Source organism: Condylura cristata, unplaced genomic scaffold (genome assembly GCF_000260355.1).
Source record: "Condylura cristata isolate star-nosed mole 26May11 unplaced genomic scaffold, ConCri1.0 scaffold00014, whole genome shotgun sequence".
NCBI classification, from domain to species: Eukaryota; Metazoa; Chordata; class Mammalia; order Eulipotyphla; family Talpidae; genus Condylura; species Condylura cristata.
Window position 1 is genome coordinate 34,393,819 of NW_004567115.1, and position 20,591 is coordinate 34,414,409.

The 20,591-nt window shown below is 38.8% G+C and overlaps 1 protein-coding gene across 1 annotated transcript in view; it reads left to right on the top strand.

Annotated features, from left to right (window-relative positions):
• The window catches only part of TMEM108 (transmembrane protein 108), a 210,557-nt gene that overhangs the window by 92,291 nt on the left and 97,675 nt on the right, over positions 1–20,591 (top strand). Inside the window, exon 2 of the mRNA XM_012724757.1 lies at positions 19,960–20,045. Coding sequence (XP_012580211.1) covers positions 20,006–20,045 — 40 coding nt within the window. The 5' untranslated portion in view covers positions 19,960–20,005. The remainder of the gene's footprint in view (positions 1–19,959; positions 20,046–20,591) is intronic.

Sequence of the window (20,591 nt, forward strand, 5' to 3'; positions counted from 1 at the left end):
TTCGTTAATGATTCTGTTTATTTGTGCTTTCTCTTGTTTTTTCTTTGTGAGTCTGGCTAGTGGCCTGTCTATCTTGTTTATATTTTCAAAGAACCAACTTTTGGTTTCATTGATTTTTTGGACTGTTTTCCTGATTTCCATTTCATTTATTTCTGATTTGATTTTTATTATTTCTTGCAATGACCTTGATTTTTAATCCCACAAGTATCTCAGATTAATGTAGAATAAAAAATTTCACTTGTTGAACTTCCTGGAATATCACCAGATATCCCAAAATAGGGTAAGAAGGGGTAATTAATTAATCTCTGTGGCGTATTTCTTCTTTTCCTGATAAGTTCTTTTTCAAAACCTTAAAGTGGCAGTAAATGTGATCACTGAAGAAGCAAGGAGAGTGGATTCCAGAGGGAACCCAGAGCTAGCAAATCAAAGACTGATACACATCATTCCTACTACCATTGCATTGGCCAGCAAGTCACATCACTAAGTATGACAGGGAACGAAATCCATTTCCTCTTTCCAGACCCTATTGAAGGCCACACTTGACTTGGTCACTGCTCTGAGAGCTTTCATTCAAAGGTCTCATCAGTTTTTATTTTTGGTTACAACTTGGGTTATAAAGAAGTTGTCTCCTTCAATCCTACAAGACTTGGAATGTCTTAATCACTTTCATTTCTACTTACAACGTGATTTTAAAATAATTTCTTCTTCATGATACCTTTTTCACATGCAGCTAGTTACAATCAAAGAATGTTATTAACATTCAGTTTTTCACTCTGTTTCCCTAAAGCAAAAAGCTCTCAGAGGGCATCATGTGTATTCTGACAGTTTTAATAGATGTTTTCCTATTGCAACATGGATTGTCATTCTTCCAGTTTCCACTAAGATTTTCTACATGGAACTTTTGTCTGGCCCTAATTAATGCCTTATATTTTAGGACTTTTTGTTGTTATTATAGCACCCTAAAGGATGTGTTAGCTTATACTGCAGCAACTTAAAGCAGCAAAGGTTTATTATTGTTTACTGATGATCACTCATCATCTTTATTTTTACTTCTCCAAGAAAGGGCTATGAGTATCTTTTTATAATACAGTCAACTAGAATTACTGATTCAAAATGTTACTTAGTTCATAAGATCTGATCTTTATATACTTATACTATCTAATGCATTGAACAGATACTTACTGTTTACCTACTATGTGCTAAGCTATTCCTAAGCCCTGGAAAAATCGTAAATTAGAACAATTCACAATTGAATTGATTCTCAAATCAATCTATCCTTCTGGACATTTCCACTTTCCTTCTCCTTCTACCTCATAAGGTTTTCTTGATCCAGGTCCATAGAAGAGATGATGTCCTTGAAAAGCAAGGGTAGCAAAGCAAGGGTAAAGAAGAGAACAGTGTTCTGGGTAGGACTGGAGAGGAATAACATTAAAAAAAATGTAAGCCCGTGGCTCAGGGAATAGTTTCTGTGCTAAACATCACGAGCACAGAATGATATCTAGAATGGTTACATTAAAAATATTATTACCTGAAGGATCTTGGGTTTCTGTTTTTATCTCAAAAAGACCTATTATTAGGCCCTCCCTAGTGGTACAGTGGCACAGTACTGCAAGCTGGCCACAGCCACTTCAGTATGAGTTTGATCCCCTGCCAGAGAGCTGACCCTCATGGTGCGGCAGACTTCTACCGTCCACCCACTGCTCCCCTTAGCAGTGTACTTTGTCAGTCTGCCTGCTCTGCTTCCCACTGCACCTGCACCTTTCACCTGTACCCCAGTTATGTATGCACAGATAAATAAATCTTTTTTTAAAGACCTATTATCATCTTTGATATGTTTCAAGAAGTAGGAACTTACTAAAACATCTGTCCTTCCAATTTTGTGATTCTGGCTGGTCAAGATTTGTGCTATTTGTCTATGTCCAGTGGGGAGAGGATCACTGAAGAATTTTAAGTACTGTGTGTGAGATCAAATTTCAATTTAGAAACTAAGAGGTAGGAGATTATTTTAACTATTTAGCAGAAGGTGGACCCTGCTGTCACTGAACCCATGGGGTGAAACCACCCTGTTACTTAAAGTCTGATGTGCTCAGACTACTGGAATGTGTCTATGTGGGGCTGACGTGCTGGTGGGAAATCATCTGGAGTCTAGTCTTTCCATTCAGCTTAGATTGCTCAGACCCAACCTGTCTGCCCTCCTCTTTCCAGTTAGTTATTTTGCTGAAATTATGCTTGAGCCAAGATCCCCAGGCTGTAACAGTGTGAAGAATCAAGACAGAGGAAGAAATATTAGGGAATTACTATGATAGCAAAGGAAGTGTACCTTGAAGTATTACCTGGTAAGGTATAAAGAATGAGAGTTTCAGCTTGGGTCATTGAGGTGGTAATTTGATTACCAAGATCAGTAACTCAGGGAGATGGCTGAAATATGTAGTAATAGATTTATAACTTATTATTTTGGACACATTCAGCTTTACATCTGAGTAGGACTTCTCTGAGGAGTTGTCAGGCAAGCAAGTGAGAAACTTCACAGGTGGAGGTACTAACAAATGCACAGGGACTAAAACGACTGCATTTGAAGGGACTGTCTAGGGAGAAAATTTAGAGCAAGAGGGCCTTCTTGGTGGCCTAGAGGTTAAGTCTCAGCACTGTTACGACTATGACCTGACTGTGATCTCTGGCCAAGGAGTTGACCCACGTATGGTGCAGCAGACCTCTTCTGTCTCATTCTCTGATCCCCTCAGCAGTGTATTTCGGAGGTCCACCTGTTCTGCTCCCCACGTTGTCTGATGTATACTCTCACCCCACCATACCTGTGGCCTACACCCCAGTTCTATGCAAAATGAAAAAAAAAATTAGAACAAGAAAATTAAAAGGGGAGACTAGGACAGGAGGTGTAATAGGTAGTAAAAGAGGAAGTAGATGAGAAACAAACTAAGAAGAATATGGAGAAAAGGGAAGCAGAGCAGGAAATAGAAGCCAGATTCTGTTTTCATTATCTACATCTAGAATTGAGCCCTTGATGCACAATGATGAGATCCATTATGAAAAAGTTACTATTTCTTCTAATGCACTGGCCAAAATGGAAGGCTTGTTTAAAAATGAAGTATATCATTTATTAATATTGGCATTATGCAGTAAGTAGAACCCTCAGTTCAGAGCAAATAACACAAGTTTTATGAATCTTTATATGTCTGCTATGATTGCCTAATTGGTTTGAGTTTAAGAAAATTAGTATGGGCACTCATTTTACCTTTCTAACGTCAAATTATATTGTTTGGAGTCTCAGAAAAGTTTGGAATTGAAGGAAGAACACATACATACTTCATAACTGCATTTCATCTTTCCTTTCCTAGCATAGATTTTTCTCTTCGATTTCACTATAGAAATTTTTCCTCTGTCCTTCTCTACAAACTTCTACTTTGGAGGGGGGAGTCAGGGTGGATGGCCAGTTTTCACTGTTGCAAAGAGAACTCCTGATTGTAGTGAGAGTTTAAATAGTTGCCAACTAAAACCCCTTACAATACTTGGGGGTTTTTTAGTTTGTGCAGATATGTGTGTTCATTGAGGGATATAGACTAAGAAAGATTTACAACTGGAAAGGGCTTGGGAGAAAGTAAGTCTTGAAGCAGATATGTTTGAGTTGCCAGATGGAAGGAAAGAGAACATTAATTCTTTACAGAGAATATCCTAGAGAAAGTTAATATTAAAGTAGAAATAGGCAGCATGAGGCTTGAGTGTGTGGGCATGGCAGGAAGTAGGAAGTATGCCAGCTTGGTGAGAAAGAAGAATGTGTTAGAAGCCAATAAAAGATAATATGGAAATATGCTGAGGACATTTGATATGTCAGGCAAAAGGAAACTTTACAGAGTTTTGAAAAGTTTACCTGTATGCCTGTGTGATTTCTTTTTCAGAAAAAGAAATCATGAGCATTAGCAGAAACATTAAAAAATCTGCCAGAAAGCTTTTTCCTGGAACCCACACTTGGGCTAGGACACATTGCATCCCTAAACTAGGAGACAGGGTTCTAGAAAGGGCTTGAGCATTGTTTTTGCAAAGTGACATTTTTATAAAACAAAGAAAACAAAAAGATGTGGCTCTGATCTCCAGTGTGGAAGGTTAAAGAGGCAGAATTTTGTCCCAAAGGTAAAAAGATATTTTGAATGATAGTTCTTGCCCCACAATTAAAAAATAAAAATCAGGGCCCTCCCTGGTGGCGCAGCGGGTTAAAGCACAGCACTGAGAAGCTAAAGCCACTTCCACATGAGTTCGATCCCTGCCTGCCCTGGAGGTGACTACATGGCGCGGCAGACCTCTCCTGACCCACCCGCTGCTCCCCTCAGCAGTGTACTTCGTCGATCTGCCTGTTCTGCTCCCCGCTTTGTCTCTGGTGAATCCTCTCACCCTCCACATCTCTGGCCTGTACCCCGGTTCTGTATAAATAAATAAATCTTTAAAAAAATAAAATAAAATAAAAATCAAAGAGAAAAGACATACCTTTTAAGCACTTTGTAGATGCTGAAGAGAAATAACTCTTCAGAGATAATTCAGTGAAAGAAAAAACATTTGCCATTTTGTGATGAGTAATGATGGCATGAGCATTTGTTAGATTTGATCTTTTAAGGCTAAATTTTAAGAATTTAGTATTCAGTTTTTTTGTTTTTAAAGATTTATGTATATAGAACTATGATACAGACGAGGGAAAGATACAGGTATAGTGAGAGGATCCACCAGAGACAAAGTGGGGAGCAGAACAGACAGATTAATCAAGTACAATGCGGAGGGGAACAGCAGGTGAGACAGGAGAGGTCTGCTATACCATGTGGGTCACCTCCCTGGCCGGGGATCAAACTCTTACTGAAGGGGCTGCAGCTAACTTCCTACTGCTGTTCGTTAACCCATTGTACCACCAGGGAGGGCACAGTATTTGTTTTTCTCTAGAAGACAGCAGCAAGGTTTGATGGAAAGCTAGTGTATTTAGTATTCCTAAATTAGAATTATGGGTCTGTTACCACCTAGCTTTATAACTTTGAATGACCTAGTCCAAAAATAAAACAGGAAGGACTCCAGTGCCTACTTAATGATGTGAAGCCACCAATAAAATATCCCATCTAATGTGTTGCTGGGCACACATTATGAAATAAATGTTTATGTCCTGTACTGCTACCTACAGTTTTAACCTACAATGCTCAGATGAGTAGGAGAGATACAGAAATACCATTAAGCAGATTACTGTTCAGCTGGATTAAAGCATTGCATTTTTGCACATAATTAAGTTTTTTACATAAAAGTTGAGTTTGTTTTATTGATTAAGTAAAAGCATTAGCTCTAATCAACCACATTTATAAAATAAGTTTCAATTAAATACAAGTGCTTAGAATGTTAGGAACAGTAATTCTTAAATCCTTTCAGTCTCTTAAGTAAATTAAGGTTTACTTAATTAAATCTCACCTCTTTTGCCATGAATTAGTAATATTAATAATTTCACTGGACACTTTCTTGAGTCTCAACTTTCCTAGAACATATTTATGCCAGTTTTGCTGTAGGCAGTTTTCTGCATTTATTATAATACTGTTTCAAATGACATCTCTTCCCTAGTTACCAGACTCATTACTCCAAACTAGACCAAGAGAAGGAAATAAGTTGCCTTTGCTGTGTATTTTAAATCAATTTCCTGAATGTTCAGACTTACTAAAATCAAAAAAAGAAACAAAATCTCCATAATACTTATGCCAGTATGAATTTCCATAATTTTCTTTATCACACATCTGGGAAGCTAGACTTTTTCTCCAACTTCCCTCGTTCTTACTGACCACAAAACCTCTCTAGCTGCAGTGACATCAAACATGGATTGGATACCAGCTTCATTTCTGATATGGTGTTGCTTTCTTTAATAAAGGCTAGAGGTTTCCTTTCTGGTTGTGAACTTAATAATATGAACACCATTAATTCTGTTTAACGTAGCTAAAGTTATAAGGATGTAAAGAGTTTAGTTACAGAGACCTTTTGTTTGTAAACCTTAATAATATGAACACCATTAATTCTATTTAATGTAGCTAAAGTTATAAGGATGTAAAGAGTTTAGTTACAGAGACCTTTTGTTTGTAAACATAACAGTTACATGAAAACCAGTAAAGAAAAATCCAGCATCTATCCTCAAGAACTAACACTTGTTAGGTAGGTGTGAAAACAAACCAGTAACAGACAAATTAACAATCTATTATAAAATCATATATGAACTTAACTTTGGGAAGAACATACCCTGAACACTCCCACATGCAAACTTTTTATTTAGTCCTATTTGCTCTACATGGAAGAATAATATAATAATCATAAGAATAGACAACTCTTTCTATATGTGTTATCTAACATAATACTACAAAAAAACAATAAACAAGCCCTGTTGGGTGGTAGTTTCCCATTCTTACAGGTAATCAAACTGAAGCTAAGTTCATGCAGTTTAAATTATGTATAAGATCTAAGAGTTCTAAGAAACATAACTGGATAGAAATGAAGATTTCCTGGCTTTACTCTTTATTTTTCCATCATATTTATTGCTTTTTAATTGAAACATTCCTCTTGAAGGAAATGCAAATGGCCAACAGACACATGAAAAAATATTTAGTATCCCTTGTAATCAGGGAAATGCAGCTCAAAATCACAATGAGATACCACATTACAACAGTGAGAATGACACATATTTAAAAACTAGCAACAACAAATGTTGGTAAGGATTAAAAAAAAAAAAAAAGGAACTCTCCTACACTGCTGGTAGGAATACTGGTTCAACCATTATGGAAAGCTGTCTGGAGTTTCCTTAAACTGCTAAAATTGGAGCTTTCAAGTGATCCAGCAATTCCACTCCTATGTATCTACCAAGAGGACACAAAAACATTAATTCAAAAGAACACCTGTGCCCCTCTGTTTATTGCAGCACTATTTACAACAGATAAGAAATGGAAGCAACCCAAATCCCCCAAAATTGATGACTGGATTAGGAAGCTATGATACATATACATGATGGACTATTATTCAGTAAGCAAAAAGATAAACTCATGCCATTCACAGAAACATGGATGGAGATGAAAGGGATCATGCTTAATGTAATAAGCCAGAAAGAAAAATATCATATGGTTTCACTTGTAGGAGGAATATAGGAGATATAAATAAAGGATCGGGGGGGAAAGTACTTATAATAAAGTAAAAACCAAAATCAGTAGGCAGCTATATACCAGAGACAGGGTGGGAGTAGGATCAAAATAGGAGTGGGAAGAACACAAGGGACTGTGGTGATGGTGCGCACGTGAGTTGGTGGTAGGAATTACACCCAAAATGATAAAACACACATTGTATAAAAATGAAAAATGATGTAAAAATAAATAATTAAAAATAAACATTCCTCTTGAAATCCTACTCACCTTCCAGATTTGACCACTGTCATCTTAGCAACTGGATTCTCCAGTTATCCCATCTGGAGGAAATGCTTCCTCTTCTCTACTCTGACAGCATTGCATACAGTGTTGTGTTCTTAACCTGCAGGGTCTTTGTGTTCTGATTACTGCATCCATCATCACTACTCCTAGATGTTAAGATCCTTGACATCCAGAAAGTATATTGTCACCACTTGTGGTAGGGGGCTAGAACAGTGTGACTGAGTGAATGAATAAATACAAATGAATGAGTGATACTCCAAAAGTCCTCCACAAACCAGCATTGTGATCACTCGTTTAACCAAGGATTAATAAAAGAGAGATTAACTGAGAAATGAGATGAGGCTGTGCTTTTGGAGTCCAGAGGTTTAGAGCCTAGTAAACCCTGGAGGACATGCTGTTTTGTCTATGATCTTCTCTTTACTATAGTTTCTTCAGTTTCTCTTTTCATCTCTTACTGGGCCCCAGTCACTCTGGAACTATCAGCTTGAAATGTTCCACCTTTGTCTCTTGTTGCCTGACAGTGCTCTTTTAATCTGGATTGATGCAGCACTTTTTCTCTTCCCTCCACCTTATGGAAGCAGATCCTTTGGTTGTTGGGAATCCATTGGCCATACTGGTTTCCTTTGTCATCTCCCTTTGTTTTGGATTTTCTCATCTCTCTCTCTCTTTTTTGACCACTGTAGTCTATTTGAAGCCGTGGGGAAATTCTTTTAGAAAGAGGTCACACTAGCTGTCTTAATATTCTATGATAAAATCACTTCAGGGACATTTTGGACATGCTGCTTTTTTGAGTGGACAAAATACTGAGAGAGGTTTTTAGTCAGACTTTTGCTCACCATGTGGTTTATTAATTTAGAACTTAGTATATTTAGACTGCAGATCAAAATGGAGAGAAAATAGCAAGATAATTATAAAACAAGGATAATGCCCCTTTCCACATGGTATTGTTTCAGTTTATGAAGAAGAACATGTAGATTGATGCACTCCTGTAAAATAATTTATCAGTGAATATCATGAAGTTTGTATTGTTTTTTAAGATTGATTTATTTATCATACAGAACTAGGGGGGAGTAAAAGTTTGCCCTGGGGCAGCGGTTTTAAGAACACGGCGCTGATTATGTTCTTCACCTTCTATGCCTCTGACAAAAATCTTCCATCTACTGCTTCCATTGCCCCACAGCTGCTATTGGGCAACATGGGCTTGTTTCACCCTTCATGTAGCATGTAAGTTTCCCCAGTTAGTGACAATCTAAAGGGAATCCTGACAGAAAGGGCTCGCAGGCTTCATGCCTCTGAGCCACAAAAGCAAGCTCAAGTGGGAAGGAGTTGTCCTAAGTATAATAAATGATAATCTGACCCGGCAACAATGGATGAGTTATTTATGAAAAGTTTATTTTAAAAAAGATATAGAACTTTTTGTGAATGTAATTGGTGAAGGAGTGATCCCACCCTAGGGCTTGGGCATGGCCAGTCACACAGTGCCAGACACTGGATGGGAGAACAACAGTTGGTCAGTCGCATATGCTGATAGCTGGTGGATGAGGACATTCCACAAAGGAAAAGCACCAAGGCACAGAGAATTGCAGGGGCTGTGTGAGGCAGGCTGTGAAGTGTCCAAAGAATGGGCGTGACCCCTGGTTCCTGCCGAAGAAGGTGACTGCCTTACTTGAATAACTGAGTAATTCCACTTACTGACAGGAAATAGAAACCCACTACTGAGGGATAAGCAGGAACTAGGCTGACTCCTTTGACAGAAATTGCATAGAGTCCCTTATCCATGGGAGTAGAGCAGGCAGAGGAATTTACAGTTAGGCATTTTGAGGCCTGCCTTCCAGTTTCTGCAGGTGTCAAGGTAATATACAGTAGTAAGCCGATAGGCCTCATGTCACATAAATGACAAGACTATTCACTGATAGAGTGGACAGAGACAAAAAGGCATATCTTTTTTAAAAAAAATAGTGATAGGATTAAGTGGATCTCATTTAACCATCTCACTTTTCAGGGCAGCCCTCTGGTGCTGATTCCTATTTTGTGGAAAGCCTGAGGACCTCAGTGCCCAATTCGAACCCAGGGTCAGTGGTGGTGGTGTTCCGTAAGGGGGGAAAAATCCACGGCTTGACACTTAGTAAGCATTGGGAAATATTTGAGTCAGTGAAAATACTAAATGAAGACGTGAACAAGAAAGCAAGCCCAGCCAAGACAGAAGTCCTCAGCCTTTCGTTTGCTCCTGCAGACACTGATGTTTGACCACCCAGCATTCCCTCTTCCCTCAGCTGCTGTGTCCTTGGCTCTAACACCACCTTGTCTCCTTCAATCTGAAACCCTTACATCCTTCCCTGGCTGAGCAGCTGCTGCCATGGCCTTTAGTGGGGTGAGAGGAAAGTGGAAAGACTGGAGCCCAGCAGGTATTACCCATTCAGCCACTCTTCCCTGAACTACTTCCTGTGATCAGAAATTGTGTTTTCTGCATTGTACGTTTATTGTTTTCCTCTTCTTGTGTTGTCTTCTCATCCACATATTCCCCATCCTCTACAGTTGTGCTATTCAGTATGGCAAGTGCTGTATAATTCAGTTTGCCAGTTACATTGTCCACATTTTAAGTACTCAATAGCCACCTGTAACTCTTGGCTACTGACTTGAGCAATACATCTTACAGGACATAGACATGTTCTATGTCACAGAAAATTCTGTCATGACAGGAAATTCTGTTTGACTGTGCCACCTGCATCAGATTTGTAGGAGCATTCATGTAATCAATGTGCTGTATACTTATGTGCCTGACCCTATTCTGAGCACTGAGGTTACAGCAGAGATAAGACAGACAAAATCTGTGCCTTCCCAGAATTTACATTTTAATTTAGAAAGCCTACATTCAAATGTCAATTCAAATGTGTATCAATAGCTTAAAGAGAGACAGCACTGCAAAGCAAATGGCTGATTGTTTTTTAAATATCCTGGCTCATTCCCAGTCTGATTTCTTAGACCTCTCAATTGTAGCCTTCTGATTTGGGCTGATTTTCAAGGCGCAAATGCCTTGTACATTTGATTTATCTTTAAGTATTGGTTGTCTTTAAATCTCTTACGTTCTGGGTGAGAGGTATATTTGAAAGTAATTGTAGTAGGATTTAATCATTTAAATCAATTCTGGCTGCCTGTGTTTAGAATGTTAATTCAGTGAAAGGTCTAGTTCTTACTAGTTGGTTGTGTATAGCCAAAACAGAGACAAATATGTTGCAATCATTTTGTTGAGTTTCCTCCCATCCTAGGAGTCACTCTTAAAGAATTAATATTATTAGCCTAAGATTTTTCTAAATGTAGGTGGATAGGATTTATAAATTGGCAACTGGATGGGATTTATAAATTAACAATTAGAGTTCAGACACACCATGCTATCGCTCTCAACAAGAGCAGCTGAATGAGTGCCACAGAATTCAACTAATGTGAACTAATGAGCTGTTCATTTTCACCATTGGTAAGCTGATGAATTACAGCTTATGATTGAACAAAACCTTGGGAGTGATCTTTCTGCGTCAGCCCCAGCTTTCCTCACTTACTGGTCCCTGATAAAAGAAGTGATTTTTGCAAGGTAATAGTTGAGGAGCAAAATCCTTCTGTAAAATAATAAGTGGGATCCAGATATTTGCTTTTGCAAAGCACATGTTCTCACATGTTAGCATGTATCCTGAAGGGTTAGTTGTAGGCCTTACCCTCAAAGTAGGTTCTGTGGTAGAATCTGATCATTTGCATTGTCAACAAGTACCTGAGTGTGCTGGTGGACTGAGAACATCTTGAGACCCACTGGTGTAAGCCATATGGTTGCATTATTGTGAGCTAACCAAAGAAGAAGAGTGTGCCTCCCTAGCTAGCCAGCCTGGAGATTGGAGGCTCTAGGAGCTTGATCCAGATATGTCCAAAGTTGTATAAATATCTATAGGAAGGGTTCTGGGTCTTGGGAATTCCATGAGATTCTAGCTTTCTCGTGAGTAGTATGTTTTTTATTTTGTTGTTCACATCCAGGAATACTGGACTCCATTTCTCTGCTTCCTAATTACTGTCTACTGCTTCCTTGTCATTCTTGTTTTCTTCCTTTATGTATCCTTCCTATCCCCCCCCCCCAAAAAATGAGAACTTTGATTCACTTGTATTTGAGAAGCTCGAGAGCCAGTTATGTTATAGCCAAAATTACATTGTTTAGGAATTTAAAGCAGCAAGTGGTAGGTCTGATATCTTTTTTTTTTTTAAGATTTATTTATTCATACAGAACTGGGGTACAGGCCAGAGATGCAGAGGGTGAGAGGATTCACCAGAGATAGAGTGGGGAACAGAACAGACAGATCAATGAAGTACACTGCTGAGGGGAGCAGCGGGCGGGTCAGGAGAGGTGTGCCACGCCATGTGGATCTCCTTTGGGGCAGATTGGGATCGAACTCATGCAGAATCGGCTTAAGCTTATTAGTGCTGTGCTTTAACCCGCTGCATCACCAGGGAGTGCTGGTAGCTCTTATTTCTTAATGTTCTCATCATCAAACTCTTCACTGTCCTCACTGAGAACCTTTACACTTTTCCACATTTACCAGTCAAAAACCTTCTTAACCTTCAAAGTTTAGCTCTAATTCCATCTCCTTCAAGACTTTTGTCCTACTGGATCTTTCCTCCAAAGGAGTAGAACATTTTTTCTTGGTATTTGTCATTTCGTTCTCAAAACAACCTTTCAGAAAGGGAGACTGAGACTCAAGAAGGGAAACACATCTTCTAATTTGTTATGATACAGCTTGACATAGCTGGTTGGAGGAAAGCTCTCTGTAAGATGACTTTGACATGATACTCTCTCTCCCTGCTGAAGTACAAACTCTTTTTGGGCAGGGGTTGTATTTCATTTGCCCTATTTCAGCCCCCTCTTGCCAACCCAATGCTTGTACTTTATGGCACTGTGAATTCACCAAAGAAATGGGTCGCCAGCCCACTGCTTACTCTGCATCTTCCTGCCCTGCCTCTCTCTGTGTACTTGCCTGTGGGCCTGACAAAGAAGGGGGTGCCTTCATGTGGCTCTCCCCCCAGCCCCCACTGCCACTCACAATTTGTAGCCCTGGCTCGTCTCTCTTTCCCCCTGTAAATACAATCTTCAAGAAAGGGAACACCATTTCTCCTTGGGAACAAGTGATGTGGATATTAGGGTGGTTTTAGCTTAAAAGTCTGGTTTTTAGTCCGCATGTGGCTTTTACACACCCCTTCACTGCAGTGAACCGCAGTCCCTCTCCCTTTCAGTCATTATCTCCTTACTCTACAGACAGCCCTGCTAAGCAAGTAGCAGGAACAAGTGAGAGGTTTCTTTAAAAGAGATTGGGCAAAAGATCTCAAAGAGCTCACATTGCTTAAAACTTGAATTGCATGAGTGGCTGCTGTGGGTCTAGATATTTATGAAATACTGAATCACTCGCTTTGTGTTACTAGATCACTCAGTAAGATTCTTTTATCCCCACTTCCTCTCTTTGCCACTTTAAGGAAGGAGAGCAAGTGGCCCCTATACTCTTTGAGGCAGAGGCAAAGATCCCTGGTTCAATAACCACTGCACATTCTAATTCCCTGAGGATTCCCCACCATCTCTGTGGAGTCTTATTTAATTGATCTGTTATGCTCCTTGTTTAATTGATTTGATATGTAAGGTTCTAATGTGTAGGCAGAGTTCAGAATTGCTAATTAGGTTCTTGGATTCCAACCCTGGCTTATCATGAGGGCCATTTTGGAAGCCTTTTTACATTGCTTCAATTAGAATTCCTGAGGGAAAGATGTAGAAATCTGTTTTCAAAATAGATTCTGACCATCAACTGGTTTGGGAAACATTGGTTTTGATACTTCCGATGTTTCTTCTAGCCTTTCCAATTCTCAAAGCAAGATAAGAAGGATCAACATACTTAAATGAACTATTTAAGACCCTCCTAGGTCAAATTTTTGTTTCTTTATTATGCCTCCTGGACCAACACAGGGCATTGAGAATCATCAGAAATGCTTAGAATATCATAATTTCACTTGGGAATCAAGCAAGCCTGTACTGATCTTCCCCATTACCTAAATCAACGGCTGCATCTCTTTTATCAGACTACCCACCCCAGTTAGACTCATATTTTTTTTTAATTTTTAAGTATAATTCTAGCCTTTTACACACAGACTACCAATTATGCAGTCATTTGATATAAATTATTTATTTTTAAAGATTAAATCAGGACCACAAAACTGCCTTCGTATTAGCTCAAAAGTTATAGAAGCCTTCATGTAGGTTGAAGTGTGGGATAGAAGGGGCTAAAAGTAAGGTTACTGGCAAGTGTCCAGAACCTCTCTCACTGGTTCTGGCTTCACCCACCCACTGCCACAACTTCAAAATAAAATGAACTGTTAGCATAGGGGGAAAAAAGTATGGTCAAAGGAAGAAGGAAAAGTCCAGTTGAAGACTAGTTACCAACTGATGGTGTCAACGGAGCTGCAGATACAGGAGCTGGTAGGGATGTCAGAAGTCTGCTGAGATCTGGATCCCTTCTCACAGGTTGCACAGAGGTAAAGAGTCACCCCTCCCCAGGACCTCCAACTCAGGAGGTCTAAAGCATGATAAGCTTTAGATAGGCTAAATATTCAGCCGAGGCTAAATAGCACTGCACAGGCAGGTGCATCCCCTCTGGCATGAGTGGTGCCCAAACTTCAGGATGCAGTTTGTCCCTTCATCCTGGCAACACCAGCCATGCCAAAGACCTGGGAGTGCAGGGCTCAGCTGCACTGGGTTACTCCAATAGGAAGGGTATGAAAAACAGAGTTGGCAGTCAAAATTAAAACTTAGCCAGAACTATGATATATACTCTCACATATGGAAATCTATTGCCTGCTCAAAGCATGCATTAAAGAAAGAAAAATCTGTTGCCCCAAGATATGTCTTAGCCAAGCTTTATTGAGAAGCTCAGAAGACTGGATGGTTATTGCTTTTCTTTCTTTTTTTTTTTTTTAAGTTTTATTTATTTGTGCATACAGAACTAGGGTACAGGCCAGAAGTGCAGGGAGATGAGAGAATTCACCAGAGACAGAATGGGGAGCAGAACAGGCAGATCGATGAGGTACACTGCTGAGGGGAGCAGTGGCGGGTCAGGAGAGGTCTGCCACGCCATGTGGATCACCTCCAGGGCAGACAGGGATTGAACTCATGCTGAAGTGGCTTTAGTTTCTTAGTGCTGTGCTTTAACCCACTGCACCACCAGGGAGGGCCCTGGATGATTATTGCTTTTGATGTTGATTGCTTTGTAGGGGTATATCCCAGAAGGACCTACCAAATCCCCTCTCTTTTCAAGCAAGAAAGCAAAAGTACCTTTGTTTTCCTTAGTAAATGTCCTGATCTCATATTCTCCTGTCTTACCTAAGATACTTAAGATGGCATCTAAAGCCAGTAATGCTTGGTCTTTCCCATGTATACTGGAGGTATACATGTTATTATTAAACTTTTTTTTTTAAGATTATTTATTTGTGCATACAGAGCTGGGGTCCAGGCCAGAGGCTCAGCGGCGGTGAGAGGCTTCACCAGAGACAGAGTGGGAAGCAGAACAGGCAGATTGACGAAGTATACTGTTGAAAGGAGCAGCGGGTGAGTCAGGAGAGGTCTGCCGCACCATGTGGTCACCTCCGGGCAGGCGGGAATCAAACTCATGCTGAAGTGGCTTTAGCTTCTCAGTGCTGTGCTTTAACCCGCTATGCCACCAGGGAGGGCCCTATTATTAAACTTTTAAATGACATTTTCTCTTATCAATCTGTCTAATGCTTGTTTGATTATTTAGTACTCTAGAATAACCCAGAAGATCAAAGATTTCCTTTTTACCTCACAGCATCATAGGTTTAAATGTTCTTTCCAGATGGGAAAAGCTTTCTCCTTTTCTGTGGTAGAAACTTGACACATCTTTCAGGAAAACTGCCTGCTGCCCAAAGGAAATACACACAGTTTTTGGGTCCAGGATTCAGTTCCCAAAGATATTTTTCAGAAACTACTAAAGAAAAAAATGAATGAGTTTGCTGAGGATGAGAAATAATCTTTTTCATAGGCAATGTAGTCAGGATAGTAGAACACTCTCTGTTAGTATTTGGCATTGCTGCAGTATCATTTAATTCCCTGACCCCAGTGTTCAGTCCTTAATACCAAAGTCATAAAAAGATGGCCCTCCCTGGTGGCACAGCTGGTTAAAGCACAGCACTGAGAAGCTAAAGCCACTTCCGCATGAGTTCGAATCCCACCTGCCCCGGAGGAGACCACATGGTGTCTCAGACCTCTCCTGACCCGCCCACTGCTCCCCTCAGCAGTGTACTTCGTTGATCTGCCTGTTCTGCTCCCCACTCTGTCTCTGGTGAAGCCTCTTGACACCTCTGCACCTCTGCCCTGTACCCCAGGTCTGTATGCATAAATAAATAAATCTTTAAAAAAAAATGTTTAGTATATTATCTTCACCTTGCACAAGGACTTTTTTATTTCCTCAAATAACATAAAGGTATATAAAGTCTTAATGTACTTTTATGCAGAAGAAGATTTGTGTCATTCTAAAGTCTCAAGCTTCTGATCCTATTTTTACCCTGTTGCTGACATCAGTGACTGTGGACAGCATAACACCCTTCCCCCATCATACACACAAATGCAGGTCAACAGCAGCTGATCTTGAGGAGCACGCAAGCAATTCTTAGTCCTCTAAGCAGAATGCACAGTAGTTGATTCCCTTTTGTAACTGTATCTAAGGAAAAGCATATGAATAATTTTTGCCCTTTTATTTGGAATTCAGCCTCTGAGTGAATCTGACAACTTCCAGTATTTTCCAGAAAAGGAAATGTGAAGAAGAGAAGAAAGGGGCTCTATTGGAAGTTCTAAAATATTTTTGTCTTTTAAAGTTTACTGAGTGGAGTCTGGACCCCAAGGCTTCTAGAGAACCAGCAAATAAAGCCTGGGTACAGGCTAGATCAGCTGTCTCCTCCATAACTATGGTTTTCTCCATGCTCTTCAGTTTGCTAGGAAAGTGTTCATGCAGGTTCTAGAAAACCTTGGTAAGTCAGAACCCACTCAGTCCTGTTCCTTTTGTCTTGTAGTCTTGACACATATGAATCAATGCTAATATTTTAATAGGAGAATCCATCTAGAATCTGGCTTCTTTTGAAAATTTAGGGGAATTTTTTGTTTAGATTTAAAGTCTGAGAAAAATATACCTGTTGTCCAGCTGACAATTAGCCAGAGTTAAAAAAAACAAAATCTGCCTATGCTTTCTACTTCATCATAGTCCCCACTACTTGGTAAATTCCTAGGGAGTGTCAGTCACTGTAATTATGCTTTCTCACTATGATCTTAAGTTCAGAGGAGAGTGAAATATTTCTTGTATGAAAGTGAGAAAATTAGAAAATAGACTAGGAGAGTCATAAATTTCAAGAGAATGGGAAAGACCATCCATTTCTTTCTAGGAGTGAAGGATATTCATGCGTTCAATGTACAAAGCACCTGCATCAATGGAATTTGACTAAACATGCCATTCTATAAATACATGCAGGTACTTGTGACTTATTATGTAAGTGAGCCTAAGAGGGTTTCATGTTTGCCATCCTATAATAATCCAGTGTTTATGATGCTCAGGTTCTAGAGTAACTTGCTGAATATTGATTCCTTCTGTTTTCCTAGTTATCTCCGTTCCCAAACAACCCAAAGCAGCATGTCTCTTCACCATTAGCTCAGAAGAAAGGTGAAGAAACATGCCATATGCTGAGCACACAGTAGGTGCTTTACATCATTTACATTTCTTTCTGCAATCTTCTACTTTAAATGTCAGCCCCAAGATTTTTATATGCCAAAAAGCTGGGCTCACACAATTCAAGAAACTAACTCAAGGTCTCATAGCTAAGGATTTTGATCTTGACTTCTTGGTGTCTCGGTGCTCAACTGTGAAACATTGAGTACATGCCTTTCCAAATTTCTTCACAGGCCTTCGATGTTAGTTGTTGTTAGGTCTTGCATTCCTCTCCCCTGTGCTATTTTCCCAGAGAGCTCTCCATGGTATGTTGGCTCCAGCTTAGTCAGATGAGCCCTGTCCTAGGAGATGGATTGTTAGTCATCATTCAACAATCCAGATTGTTGATCTGGATTGTTAGTCATCATTCATTCTTTGTCTCACAAAATATTTTAAAGCTTAATAAATACAGATGACTCTCAATAACTGTGCCTATGCTTGTGTCAATATCCATTGCTTTATTTATTTTTCCCGCCATCAAACCATCCATGCCCATACCCTTTTCCTTATTCCCTCTGATAACCAATATCTTCTTTCTGCTGAGTTAAGTTTTATTCCTTATGTTCTTTGCATAGTTCCCCTTATCCATTAGGCCACCAACGTTGACTGACTTATGCCCCCCTACATCAATCATATATGACTATTTTTCTGTTCTTGATCTGTTATTCGGTCATTCATTTTCATTCATTTATTCACTGGAAATTTATTGAGTGCTCACTGTGTCCTAATTACTCCATAGAAACCCACTAACCATTACTTCTTCTTCTGGTCACCTTTATCTTCATGTATTATCTCTTTCATGGATAACTAATACAAGGCTATTTTGCACAGCCTTTGGCTAAGGTTTTGAGGTTTAAAACAAGAGGAATAACAAATTAACTAGTATGCATCTTAAAGTTCATAGGTCACTCCCTTGTGAGGAATTGCTCACTTAATCCTTTATTACTAGGTTCCACCTGCTACTGCTTTTTGAAATTATCTATTTCTTCCTCAACATTTCTTGTTTATCATCTCCTCAACCTCTCTGATTCTGAACCATTGAAACCCTCTTTTCTAGGGAGTGTTTCAAACCCCTTCTATGTGATGAAGAACATTGTAACCAACTCTCTCTCTCTCCTTACTCAGGAAGATCACAAGCAAGGAGCTTTAATTTATCTTATCAAAGCAGTCATTTAGGTATTATGCCTCCCCCTAAAAAAAAAAAAAAAAAGCATTCCACACTCTCTGAATTCTGATCCCCAGAGCTATATTTAAAATATTATTTATTTTTCTTCTCACACTGAATTATGAAGATATCATTTCTCTCCCAAATGAATAAAGCAACTCAAAGATAATTTCCACTATAATCCCAATGATATTTTTTCCTAGGATTTAATAAAATGATCTTCAGGTGAATGAGGGGGTGGGAAAGAAGCTCAAGGATAATAAAACACATCTTAAAAAGGAGGGAGTAATAATATGGGTATGTTCTACCAAGTTTAACTTAAACAACTCTTACTGTTGAGAAAGAAAATATGCAAGCAATAGAGTGAGACATAACACAAAGTACAGAAACAGTTCTAAAGAAATAAAACTATATAAGAAATAAAAATACATAAGGAGAAAATACAAGCAATATCCATGTAATCCTGGATTGAAGAAAGTTTTTCTAATGATGGTAATATATGTGTGTTTCTAAAGGAAAAATGGCACATTTTGCAGTATAGATGAACCTTGTTAAGTAAACTACTGTGTTAAGGAATCAAAATACAAAAACCACACATTGTATGATTCTGTTTATATGACATGCACAGAACCCATAGTATATTAGTGCTGTAGGGAATGAGGACAGGGGAGAATGGGTAATGAGAAGAACTTGGGAGTTTCTTTTTAGAGTAATGAAAATATCCTCAAATTAGGTACTAGCAATCATTGCATGATATTAACATATACTGACAACCACTAAATTTATGTTTTAAAGGTGAATTTTAAGATGCAAGAATTTGTGTCAATTTTGAAAATTTTTAAGATAAAAGCAATTTTCTTTGGGATACCATGAAAAAAAGAAAAACATTCCAGGAAAGGATAATTAAGGAATTTATTAAAGAATAAAATATTTAATGACAATTGCTTAAGATGATAAAGCAGTCTTTATTCAGGACCATCAAGATAGCAAGTATACCATGATGGAATTTACAATCTGGTAAAACAGATTGGGCTCAAATCCTAATATAGCACTAGTGTGAATTTGTAGCCTAGAATCTCAGTGGAGATGGGAGAGACAGGAATTACTGAGGGTAAACATCAGGGTTAAGGGAGTTCTGGTTAAACTGACCTAATAGGATTCTTGCTGAAGATAGACCAAGGCCATCTTCACCTGAGGGACAGTGAAGGATGAAGAATTTTGCCAAATAGTGAGGGTAATTAGATAATAAGGACAAAAGGTTCTGGGTAAATGAATTTTAGCAAGTTCTAGCTAAAACTAGATTTTTTACAAGAAAGTATCCAGATAGACTTAGGAGAAGGTTTAGAAGCCTGACTACAGAAAAACTAGGAAGTAAGTTACCCATACAAGTTTCCCTTAGTAGTCTAGAGTTTCAGGTTTTGACTAATTGATCAATTGGTAGTTCTGTAATATGAATTATAAATAATGTGTTCCTTTTCAGAGTCAGATATTTTAGGTTTTACAACTAGGATCATGAATGGATTCTGATTATTAGTTTGAATTGTTTCCCAACTGTAACAATTCTATTCTCCCAATTTCCTAGACAGAATCATGAATAAACTGGAGGACAAGCAGGACCAGATGATACCATGAAGAGAAGTTTACAGGCCCTCTATTGCCAACTGTTAAGTAAGTAAATGTCACATTTCCTCTTTCCTAAGAAAAAAAGTTACTGCTTACACACTTTCTGGAGAAAGACTAGAGTTCAATGAGGAACATAGCAGATTTCTCTCTATTTCATCTAGATAAAGTAGCAAGCATTAAGTTATTGCATTGCATTGCTACTTGGGCATCAATTGTAATATAAACTCTGTTAGAATATTTCTAAATTGACATGGTAAACACAGTTAAGTCAAGAGTGAATATGGGAACCAATATTACTCTTTATTTTGTGGTAGAATAAAAGTTTGCTCCACTATGACCTTTTTTCTGTAGGTTTTTCATGGGGAGGGTTTTATGGGTTTTGTCACTTGGAACAGCTTACATAGTTACATATGTTCTCAAACAATGAGTGATGGAAATGTGATTTCTCTAAGTTTGGTGGTAGAATGAATGAAGAGTGTTCAATTTTATCTTTCTGTATTTGCAAAGCACCAGAAGCCATTTAGTGACTGCCCAGCCTTCGGGATTTGAGTGTTACTGATAGAATGTAAAAATCAAGACCGATTAGTAGGT